Here is a 13,151-nt window from a genome sequence, read left to right on the forward strand (position 1 = left end):
ATTTAAGACTCCATTAGATTGTCTGTCTAAGTCTGCTAGTATTCCCCATCCTCTTACACTTGAACCTCGGATCTTCGGGTGTACAGCATTTGTCCACATACCCAAAACCAACCGAAACAAGCTTGGCCCATGTGCTGAGAAATGTGTATTTGTCGGCTATGGAATCGATCAAATAGGTTACCGGTGTTATAATCCAAAAACTCATCAAATGTTCACCACAATGAATGTTGACTTTCTTGAAACAAAATACTTTTATGACACCCAACTCAGTGGTCAGGGGGAGAATGACTGTATAGACACTCTGAGTTGGCTAATCCAACTTCCCTCATCTGAAGAAGTAACAACAGAAAACCATCACAGTACTTCGAGTCCTTCAAACACAGCCATACAATTTGCGAAGCACGGTACCACTAAAGAAGGTCCATCCAACGTGATACCAGAGGTAAGAAATAATGAAAACTCTGAATGTACTATGTCTTATAACTATGAGACAACAGAGGAACACACAGAACCGACAACAACCGAACCTACAGAACATGTTGAACCAGATGTTGAACACGTTGAACATGTTGAACCAGTTGTTGAAGAGGTGGAACCAGTTATTGAAAATGTTGAACCAGGTGCAGCAGAGACAACCGGGAGATATTCCCTCCCTCCAAGAGAAAATAGAGGAGTTCCCCCTAAGGGATACTCTCCAGAAAAGGTGGCTCCAAGCTCTAGGTATCCTGTGGCAAACATTGCCACTGGAAATTTGTCTAAGGAAGGTAAAGCTTTTGCCGCTGCCTTGTGCTCTGAACAAATGCCATCTACAACACAGGAAGCCTTGAAATCTGAAGAATGGAAAAAGGCCATGGAGACCGAAATGGAAGCACTCAAGAAGAATAACACGTGGGAGAAATGCACCCTTCCACCAGGAAAGAAACCGGTGGGATGTCGGTGGGTGTTTTCAGTTAAACACAGACCTGATGGCACGATTGAAAGATACACAGCACGACTGGTTGCAAAGGGTTATTCTCAGACTTATGGAATTGACTACTCTGAAACCTTCTCCCCAGTAGCCAAAATCGATACAATCAGAGTCCTTTTTTCAATAGCTGCCAATAAAGGTTGGCCTCTTCATCAATTTGATGTAAAAAATGCCTTCCTTCATGGAGAACTGAACGAGGAGGTCTATATGGACGCTCCACCAGGATTCAATGAGAATTTCAAGGCTGGAGAAACATGTCGGTTGAAGAAATTACGTGGGAGAAATGCACCCTTCCACCAGGAAAGAAACCGGTGGGATGTCGGTGGGTGTTTTCAGTTAAACACAGACTTGATGGCACGATTGAAAGATACAAAGCATGACTGGTTGCAAAGGGTTATACTCAGACTTATGGAATTGACTACTCTGAAACCTTCTCCCCAGTAGCCAAAATCGATACAATCAGAGTTCTTTTTTCAATAGCTGCCAATAAAGGTTGGCCTCTTCATCAATTTGATGTAAAAAATACCTTCCTTCAGGGAGAACTGAACGAGGAGGTCTATATGGACGCTCCACCAGGATTCAATGAGAATTTCAAGGCTGGAGAAACATGTCGGTTGAAGAAATCTTTGTATGGGCTTAAGCAGTCTCCTAGAGCTTGGTTTGGAAGGTTTACCCTTGCTATGAAGAAATATGGCTTCAAACAAAGCAACTCTGATCATACCCTATTTTTGAAACGATAGGGCAGTCTTGTAACCTACTTAATTATCTACGTTGATGACATGATACTTACGGGAAACGATGAAGAGGAAATGTAAATGTTAAAAGATAAACTTTTTTCGGAATTCGAGATGAAAGATCTGGGAAGATTGAAGTACTTTCTTGGAATTGAAGTTCTGAGATCTAAACAAGGGATTTTATCTATCAGAAGAAATATATCCTTGATCTACTAGCCGAAACCGGAATGATTGAGTGCAGACCGGCGGACACCCCAATGGTGGTTAATCACGGCCTACACATGGAAGATGGAGCGGAACTAGCAGATAAGGAGATATATCAACGAATGGTGGGAAAACTGATATACCTCTCCCACACTCGTCCAGATATAGCTTATGCAGTAGGAGTGGTGAGTCAGTTTATGCACCAGCCCCAAGCGAGTCACATGGAAGCAGTATTAAGAATCATCAGGTATCTCAAGGGAACAACAGGTCATGGTATGCTGTTTAAATCAAATGGGCACTTAGAAATCCAAGCTTATACAGACGCCGACTGGGCAGGGGATAAAGGAACGAGAAGGTCAACCTCAGGATACTTCACCATGGTCGGAGGAAATCTAGTTACCTGGAGAAGTAAAAAACAAAAGGTAGTCGCCCTATCTAGTGCAGAAGCCGAATTCCGAGGGGTTGCACGTGGCCTAGCAGAGATTCTGTGGATTCGCAAGCTCCTAACTGAGATTGGCTTTCTTCCTACTACAGCAACCAAAATCATGTGCGACAATAAAGCTGATATATAGATATCAGAAAATCCAGTCCAACATGATCGAACAAAACATGTGGAGGTAGATCGTCACTTCATCAAGGAGAAATTAGAGGAAGGTATCATAGAGCTCCCATATGTACAGTCAAAAGATCAACTCGCAGATATTCTTACAAAAGCTGTCAACGGGAACGTGTTTGGTACCTGCTTGAGCAAGTTAAGTATTGGTGATCCCATTACTCAACTTGAGGGGGGTGTCGGAAAGTGAATGATGTGTTGTAGTGTAGGGGCTAAATATGTAACTTGGTTCTATATAAACACCATTCTTTGTAGCCCTAATTCTGGTACAACACAATTTTTTCAATACAATTCAAACCCAAATCAAAGATTATTTTCTATACCAAACAACATTACAATCAACATGTGATATTCGCCAACAAATATAATAATATAGATATGATTGGAGGCTAGTCTCAAGTTATAAAACAGCTCATGTAACTTTAATAAGGTTTTGTTTAAGAAAAAAAAAAACACTTTAATAAGGTTTTGTTTAAGAAAAAAAAAAACACTAAATGAAATGACCATTCACCATCCAAAATATTAACAATTTAACAGATTAGTTATCGCTACAAACTTTTGACAATATCATATATAACATGATGGAAATAACAGATTAGTTATCGCTACAAACTTTTGACAATATCATCTATAACATGATGGAAACAAATAAATAGATAAATAAAGCCATATATACGTCAAAGCATGGTTGAATCTTCTATAAAATAAATAAGAAAAGGATTTTAAGAGTTATTGTAAGAGAAGCAAGTATCCATTTTAGTAAACCACCATCATATAAAACGTTGACATTTAGAAGGACCATTGTAGTTGTTGAAATTTTAATGTGGGGAGTGATCTAACGTGCACCAACAAAATTACATTCCTTGATATTTAGCCCGCTTCCCCTATTTATGAGTTCCTATATATACATGGTCATTGAAGCTCCAAACCAACATCCCTATCTCATCTCTCTCTCTCTCTCTCTCTCTCTCTCTCTCTCTCTCTCATATTCTTTTCATAGGAGCTTTCAATCCAAAGGTAAGCAAATAACATGATTCTTCTTAACATATAACATCTTATGATCAAACCTTATGGTTAATTATACTAAAACGGATTTGATCATAAGATTGAGTAGTTATGTTTTATTTTCAAGAAATTTGACTTCTTTCATATAGGTTTTCATTGAGATATACAAGGACAAATATGAGTCGGAGAAACGGCGATGGAGGCAATAGAAATCCAAAACTTGATTTGAAGTTGCATCTTTCACCACCTAGAGCTCATCTACCAATGAGTGAATCACAAAACCAATTGGTGTCTCCTACGAGCTCGTGTTTGTCTTCGGAGCTTGCTTTTAATGAAACGGGCATCCAATACTCAACGAGCCCAGAGGCCACGTCTATGATGTTGGTTGGATGTCCTCGATGCCTTATGTATATTATGCTTGCTGATGGCTGCCCTAAGTGTCCTAAATGCAAAAGTACTGTTTTACTTGACGTTGTTCATGACAACGTCAAGAAAACGGATAAGAGTTAGAATGAAATAGTTAAAAGGGTTTCGGAAATTTGTAGGAAATTGTATTTCATTATTTTTGTTCTAGTTTTTTTCTATTTTAATGGTAATGTTATTCTCTTGGTACTTTATGTTGGATACTTATGTTATATGGATAGATTAAATTTCCCTCTAATTTTATTTAATATTTACTCTGGATTTAGAAGTAATTAGTGAGTTGTGCCAGGGTTATGATGTTTATACTTAGGTATGACTTTCATTGCTTTAGTAACAAGTCCAACATAAACAATAGTTCAACTCAATTTGATCACCTTGACAAGTCATTAACTGAAATTGAAATCATCTAGTTGTCCTTAACTTTCAATGTTTTAAAGTTTTAATTCTTGCATAATTAATATATTAGTTGCAATTAGTAGTTTTTCAATTAAATTAATCTGTATTGAAATCACGTACAAATATAACTTCATGGTTTAAGGTATTCTTCAATCAACCACTGAAGGTTTAAGCCTTACTTGAGACGTTGTGAAAATCATACCAGACGATCAATTTACTAGATGAATCGGGAACTAGTGAATTCGAATAATTTACTGGTTAATGAACCGCATTATAATGAACTATCATAATTTAAACAAAACCCTATTGTAAACCAATATAAAAATGAAAAATCCGTGAGGTAAAAACTTGCCTCCTCCCTTTGTATATCGGTTGTTTTTAAAACCAGACTGACTAGTTAAATCGGCAAATTACTGGAGTCGCTTGTTTGTTGCCGTTAGGCGTTAGATTTTCAAAACATTTTAGAAAAAATAGATTGATGTCCAAAGGAGTACATATATGCATATTTCTTATTCTAATAAAGTGTTGTATCGAAAAATAAGTTACTATGGTAATAAAATACAAATTTACATATATGTACAAGTTATCGTAGATTTGTAGTTATTGATATCTATGATGGACTGATTATGACTATCTAGTGTTAGCGTGCCACGTTAAAGATTCAAACGTTTGACAAACAGATAGTCAATTCTATAACTTTGACCAATAAATATGAGAAAACATTATTAAACATGTAACTCACAGAAAATAATAAAAATTTATTATATATTAGTAGGAATTTACATGAAATTTAATAAGGAAATTAGTTGTGCTCACATGCACATGCATTAAACATAACTCATACGTATACAGGTTACAAGTACACTTAAATAAATATATGCATAAGCACACAGATATATTATAAATTCCAACAGATTTCATTTAATGGTGATATCATTCCAACAAATTTTTAGATTAATATTAGAATAGACTGTTATTCTGGAATTTGATATATGGTTTTGAAGGACGATAGCACATATATAGTTGCAACAAGATAATTTTAATAAGATGATTTAGAAAAAAAAGTTATAGAAAACTGGATCACTATTTCATAATCAATTTTAAGTTTAAAAAAGGCTAAAAAAATCAAATAAAAAAGTCATAATAAACAAATTTAAAGTTCAAATCATGTTACATAAATATCCTGAGTAGTCTTTTTTTTAACAACCCGTTTAACTGGAAAAGATAAAATCGTGTGATACCCATTGTGGCCCATAAGATACGAAGTGAACTCGCCCATAAGATAAAATCGTGTGATACCCATTTGACATGATCCGGTTTCTAAAATAGTAATTGATTATATTTTAAGAGCTAATCATGGTTTGTTAAAAATTGATTATCAACAAATTATATATAGGATGTCAAATTATAATCTTTTGTTTATTTAAACTATATATAAATGAAAAATTATGGAATATTTGCCATTAAAACCATTAAAATAAGTAAATGCAAAGAATTTATGGGGACAGTTGGAAATAATGAGGGTTTTACGTCACTTTGATGAATACAAATTAAATCTCTCTTCAATGTATTAAGGGGGTGTTTGGGGTTGAGTTTTGAAAATAGATTATGCGTTTTGAATAATTAAAATCAGATAATTAGCTGTAACAAAACGTGCTGCAGAAAGATAGTGTTTGGATTTGATTATGTTGTTTGATATCACAATAATCAGATAATCAACATTGTTTGGATTTGATTATGTTGTTTGATATCACAAAAATCAGATAATCAACTATTTGAGTGTTTGGCAAGTATGTATATTTTAAAAAAATAAATAAGTGAAAACGTAAAAAATCAGTTTTTGGATTATCACGTTTTCCTGCAGCAAGGGGTGACCTACTTATGGATTATCACGTTTTGAACTCTACAAAACGTAAAAAATCACTTTTTATTAATTTTTTACCAAACACTCAAAATAGATTTTTTGCGATTTCAAAACACAATAATCAAATAATCAGGTTGAAAACGCAATCCCAAACACCCCCTAAAATTTCTTATTCCATGTTTATCCTTTTATATCTTTATATATACAAAATATTCCAAAAAAACGAAATACAACATTTTTTTTTAAATTTAAAAGGAAAACTTTGAAATGTTAAAATTATTAATCATTAATTAAATAAAAAACAAATAAATATGAATACAAAAAAAACTTTGCAATCATTTGTGAAGACATTTAGCGATAAACACGAGTTTAGACCAAATAAGTTTTTTCGTTTTCTTTAGCTTTTTTTAAAATGACAACACACACATTTCTAAATTTACTATTAAAATACACTAGGTTAGAACCCCGTGTATTACACGGGTTAAATAAATATAATTATATATACTAAACAATAAAATAATATATCTATAAAAACCTTGTTTATTATACGGGTTGAATAATAAGAATTTATATCTTTAAAAACACAGTGTATTGTACGGGTTGAATAAATGTAATTTTATATGCCAAATAATCAAAAAAAATATATCTTTAAAAACTATGTTTATTACATGGGTTGAACAAATGTAATTTTATATACTAAATAATAAAAAGTTATATCTTTAAAAAACCTCGTGATGCAAAATAATAAAAAAAATATATGTTAAAAAAACTCGTGTATTACACGAGTTGAATAAATCTAATTTTCTATACTAAATGGTAAAGATTCACTCTTAAAAAATTGACTAATGAAGTGTATGTAAATTCTATAAAGCTAACTTAATTCACAATTTCAAATACAAAATTAGACTCAAATTATATACGTCCCAAATTGATGAACACTATTGACATTTCATATTGTAGTCATTATTATACGATGAAGATATCAAAATATTATATTATCTATTGTTTAATTTTATATTAAATTCAATTCAATTGTATAATTGAATATAGATATAGATAATATTATCACTCGTTTAAATTTATATTAAATTCAATTGTAAAATTGAATATATATATATATATATATAGATAATATTTCAAGTAAATTATCTCCTATACAATTGTATATTTATCTTTTAATTAAAATTAGCAGAAAAAATAAAAAATAGATGGCTCCAATAAATAACATGTGTCCCTTATTTATAGATGATTGTATTTATCTAAGAAATTGCCTTTTAATTTGCGTAGTCCTTTTTTATTTGTTAATGAAATTTGATTTAATATAATATTGTTTGCATGTAATCAATTAGTTCGACAGTGAAATAATTATAACTATGCAATAGTATTTTATATTTTAAGTTTGTTGAGTAATGGAACTATTATATATATAAATTAATATTATTATGAATTTCGAAACTTGTTTAGCTAGGATTTAAGATTCTATTGAAGTTTTAGTTTAACAATAGGTTATTGAATTAATAATAAGAATTTGTATTAGATTAGATTAAATATTATTATTAGTATTATTATTATTTGTATTAGATTAGATTAAATATTATTATTAGTAGTATATTATTAATAATTTTAATCAATTAAATGAGAAAATGACAAGTGTTCCAAAATAGGTTTCTTTTATTATATAGTATAGATCTTTTTCCACCATGGAAATTAAACCCTCATCACGTCCCTCTCGAAGCCCGATTAGTCTCAAAAATCCCGATTAGTCTCGAAAACAGATAACATTAGAGTTGTTAGGTTAGTATTGACAATACATTCGGGTTCTTCCTTGTCGTTTTTAGCATGTAATCAAGCTATATACCTTACTAGAGCTTGTTAAACGGGGTTTTGAGGCCGCGATTTGATTACCACCCTCGTCAAGATGTAAAACATGAAAAAAAAATATACATAGTATGTAAATGCTCAACTATAAACAAGTGGTGACAAAAATTTGAACAAGAAATCAAACTCTTTGTTTAGAGTATGAAATTTGTATATCTACTAGTTTTTGCCCCGCCCGCGTTGCGGGGCAATAAACCGATTATTTCTCTCTCATAACATGTATGTCTGTATAGAGGGGAAAATCGTAATTATATTTTGAGCTGGAGGTGAAATCATAATTTTAAACTGAGAGTAAAATCATAATTTTAAGTTTGGGGGGTCATAATTTTATTTTGAACTGTGGGCAAAAACGTAATTTTGAGCGGAAGGCAGAAGCGTAATTTTAAGGTAGAGGGAAAACCAACAGTTTATTTTGAACTGGGGGCAAAACCGTAATTTTAAACGAATGGCGAAACCGTAATTTTAAACTGAGAAGAAAAGTAAAAATGAGTTTTTGACCCGAGGGCAAAAGCGTAATTTTGAGCTATGGGCAAAATTGTAGTTTTATTTTGAGCTAGGGGCAAAAACGTACGTAATTTTATACCGGAAATAAAATTAAATTAAAAAAGGTTGGCCCAATGGGGAAGTGCCAGGCAGCTGCCTGACACTATTCCCCCATGTATAAAATGTATATGTATAAAATAAAATGTATATGTATAAAATATGCGAGGTGTTGGCCCAAACCTCATGGGACTTAAAAGCCCAAAAACACGTCTAAGAGAAGCCCAAACGATACATAGCAACTACAGTCTGTCAATCTTACACTCTACACGTCCAAAAACCTAATTTTTTGTGAGTTAACTGTCATTTTCGTCACTGTGGTTAGGTGGAAAATGTCACTTCAGTCCAAAAAAATTGTGCCAGTTCCGTTCTCAACATTTTTGAAACGTGTCACTTCAGTCCAAAAAGATAACGCGCCGTTAAAAACGTTGAGAATGGAACTAGCGCAAGGCGTTATCTTTTTAGACTGAAGTGACACGTTTCAAAAACGTTGAGGACGGAACTGACGCAAATTTTTTTTTTTGACTGAAGTGACATTTTCCACCAATCCACAGGGACGAAAATCACAATTAACTCTTTTTTTTCTTCATTGATTTCAAATTCCAATTGTTTTAAATGTTCCTCCCCATTCTCAATTTTTCTTATATTTTTTAATGTATCATCTTTTAAGACATTGTATTATTAAATTTCCAAGGATATGGCAGTGACGTTTTCTCCTTCTCTTATATGATTTTACTTTTAATTTCATAAGATATCTTGTATTTAAAGTTTTTGATTGTTACCAATTTGTTTTTAAGTCTTTATACACAATCCATGTGTTTGAATGAGATTTAAAGAGAGTTTTGAAGGACTTGTTCACATATTAATAATCAAGACACACAACTCTAGTAACTGATGTTAACAACTTAACATCAAAATTTTTATAAGCAATTTTAGCAGTTAAATTTGACGCGGAGATAGCTTTTGGCTAGTTAATTTTGGCATTGTATTCAGTACGAAAAATCGGGTTTGTGGGTGTATGAGAGGGTAAGAGACTCGATATGTTTCTTCCTAAATATATCGATGATTATCATGTGACATCAGAGGATACATATGACTTTTTAATGTAATTGTTTGGGGTACGGGTGTAACACCCCGTGTTTTCGAATGTCAAAGTCAAAGTCAAAATCCAAGTCAACTTTGACCTTCTTTGACTATAAATAGTCGATTTTATGTTTTAGTTGTATTATGTGGAGTAAGTGTTGTAATCAGCAAGAATCGAAGTAATCGAATGTGTTTTAGCGCGAACCGATCTACGACTGTGAATGATAGGAAGTAACAATGCGATAAAGTTAACTAATCAGCAATCAAACCGATCTAACAATCATCGAACTCGAGACTCGAATTATACAAATTGTGGTATTGTTATACGTGTGTGTGTGCCTTATGTGTTACTTGTGCGTGTTTACTTTATGTTTGGTGTGGTATTCAAGCAAATCAATCGAAAATCAAATCGAAACTCGAAAGACAATCAAACTCAATCAAAACCGACATCGAAGCGCGAAAAGTAAATGCTTGTATGTAGATATAGTGGTTGGGATTAAAAGTAATTTGACTAGGAACCCTATCGTATTCGTATCAGCGTCCATCGAAATCGAAACGTCGAAAATCGTCGCAAAATACTCGAAGTGGGTCGCGGATCGAACAGGAAGCATCCGGATCGAACAGGCCAGCCGATCGGCTAGCATCTTGCCAGCCGATCGAGCAGCCCACTCGATCGGAGCTCCTGGCCGATCGGCTGCCACTTTCCTCTTTTGGAGCCTATAAATAGGGCTGACATTGTCATACTTTCCACTTTTGGAAAGTTCTGACCGGCCAGCTTCTATTCTTCATCTTTTCTCAGATTTCTCTCAATCCCGGTAAGTTTTCACTCTAATTCTTGTACGTTTTTTATAATTACTTGATTCTACATCTTTCTATCTTTCAAAACTTGAATTCTAACTATGAAATCACCAAGATCTAGGTGTTCTTAGGTGATGTCATCATGGTGTTCTTGAAGAACATCATGTTTTGGCCTTATTCAACTATGATTAGCTTAGATCTAACCGATTTCCACATAACAAGTTAAAATCTATCAAAGATCTAAACATCCACAAGTTGTGAAGGATTGAAAGAAGGAATCCCAACTTTCTTTCAACTCTTTTACACTCAATGCCTTCAAACCGATAGAAACGGAGCTTGAACCGGCTAACTAATCATTCTAACAAGTTAAAAGGTTCAAGATTCGGGTTCTATGAACAGGGTTCACCGATTTTGGGTTAGACTCTAAACCAACGTTCCGAACCGTTCACCGGTCGGACTTGGGTGATTCCTGTCCGAGCCAGAGAGACGGGTAAGAACGAAAGTATCATAGTTCAACTCGTTATCAAACTACCTCGATATAATAACAAGTAACCAGACGACCAAGTGTTAGACGAAAGGCTGACCAGGTCAGACTTGCTGGCCGAACGGCTAGGCTGATCGAACAGCCCAGCCGATCGGACACACCAGCCGATCGACCGGGCCAGCCGATCGGCTAGCGCATGACGTCTCACTTTTCCAAACTTTTTAGGTATAGTATTGACGAAGTAGTGTTCGATCGAATATGGCACTCGATTGGTGAACATTACTGTTCGGATCATGAGATACTATGCTTCAACCCTTAATCGTTTTCATAACTCGTTCGTAGTAGGGAATGCCATCCGATCGAACAGACTGTTCGATCGAGTGACATTCAGTTTGGGACTAACTTTGAAGCTCCTAGCCGATCAGTGAGCTAGCCGATCGAGTGAGCTAGCCGATCGAACGAACCGTTCGATCGATCGACTTGAAAGGTAGGAACACTTCAGTGTTCTCAAATACTGCAACAAAAACTTCAAAAGTTCAAATCCTCAAACACAAACACACCAGAGGAAGAAACAGTCCACTCGAATGGCCCAGCCGATCGAGCCTGCCGGCCGATCGAACAGGACTGTCCAACCGGACATACCAGCCGACCGAACAGCCCGATCGATCGAACCTGTCGTTCGATCGACCAGCCCATTCGATCCATCCATACTTGTTTACTTTTCTGCGTTACTTATCGTTATGCTATCGAACTATTCAGGCTAATCTTACTCTCAGCGCTCCCTTCAATCCACAATCAATCACTGTGAGTATACTCGGTCCCTTTTGCTTTTAACACTTTTGGGTGTTACATACGTTACTTATCAAATCACAATCAAACACAACCTATTTGAACGCTAACCGATTGCATGTGCCATTTGACTAAATGAATGTTGTTTATTATGTTTACACGTGGAGTGCTATCTACCTGCCTTAGCAACATAGTACAATAGTTTGGACTCAGCACCCGTTCACACGGGGGTTGTTAAGGACAATTACTTGCATGGATTACGGTGGTAATCATGTATTGCGAACCGTCTCGGACGGTCAACCCGCACTCGTTGGTCGATGGTCCCATGTCGCAAAATTAACATGCATCGTTTTCCTCTGTGTATGTGCCTGGTTATGCGTAAACTACTCGAACTCTATATGCTATTATCAAACTTGGGTGCTCACCTTTACATTTTATGTATTGACTTTATTTTAACGTATGTGACAGGTGCTTAAGTTGCTAGGATGCTTAGGCGCATGGTGATGAAATCGAGGCTAGGGAGTCTAGAAATAATAAACGAATGTCTGTAATAATAATTGAATCTGAGTTGTCGGAACGGAATTATTTGCCTGGTTGCTTTCTATGATAACTTGTTATTTATTTGGGACACGGTATGGGACGTGTCATTTAAACTGAATTTATATTAAAGTTGTTGTGGAAACTTCTGGACAATCTGTTTCGCTCAGTGCCGCGCCCCGATGATTCCGCCATCGGTTGGGGTGTGACAGATTGGTATCAGAGCCATAACTATAGGGAATTAGGCAGACACGACCTAGTCCGGGTCGCTGTCTTAGAGACCTAGACTATAGTTAGGAACCAATAGACACAGTTTATGTGCTTATTCTGCAATTCTTGACTATCATTGCACCCGAGTTTTCAATCAAAGACAGGCGATTCAGTTAGGAATAGGTGTGAAAGCCGCAAACTCCTGACCAAACTGCCTGACTTATGCTGATTTTATTCGATTATTCATGCTTATCTCATTATTTACACCAACAAACAAGGAAGATTATACCAAATCAGGAGTGAAATCCATAATTTGATGAATAATCTCCTTTATTTTACTAAAAACAAGGAAGAAATTGCTAAGCCAAGGGGTGAAACCCTAACCTTAGCAGTTTGTTCTGTATTTTATTCATCTCACCAAGGCTCCGACGGACTCCAACGACCTGAAATCACAAGTATGACCTAGGGAACGCGTGTGGAATGCCCAAGAATCGAGGCAGAGACACGACCTCTAGAGTCGAAAGTGATGACAAGTTTACTGTGAATAGTCGAGTTGCCTTGGGTAGTCGATGTCTAGTAGTCGCAAACAATCTACCTCTCGATTTCTATGTGTTTCGATTTTGAGA

General features: G+C 35.1%; 1 protein-coding gene across 1 annotated transcript; it reads left to right on the forward strand.

Moving 5' to 3' along the window:
* The first annotated feature begins 3,700 nt into the window (after window positions 1–3,700).
* LOC110932332 lies at window positions 3,701–4,033 on the forward strand. The gene has a single exon (XM_022175677.1). It carries the CDS (start codon window positions 3,701–3,703, stop codon window positions 4,031–4,033), a length of 333 nt encoding a protein of 110 aa, XP_022031369.1.
* Window positions 4,034–13,151: the final 9,118 nt, after the last annotated feature.

The sequence above is a fragment of the Helianthus annuus genome, chromosome 1 (assembly GCF_002127325.2).
Source record: "Helianthus annuus cultivar XRQ/B chromosome 1, HanXRQr2.0-SUNRISE, whole genome shotgun sequence".
Lineage (NCBI taxonomy): Eukaryota > Viridiplantae > Streptophyta > Magnoliopsida > Asterales > Asteraceae > Helianthus > Helianthus annuus.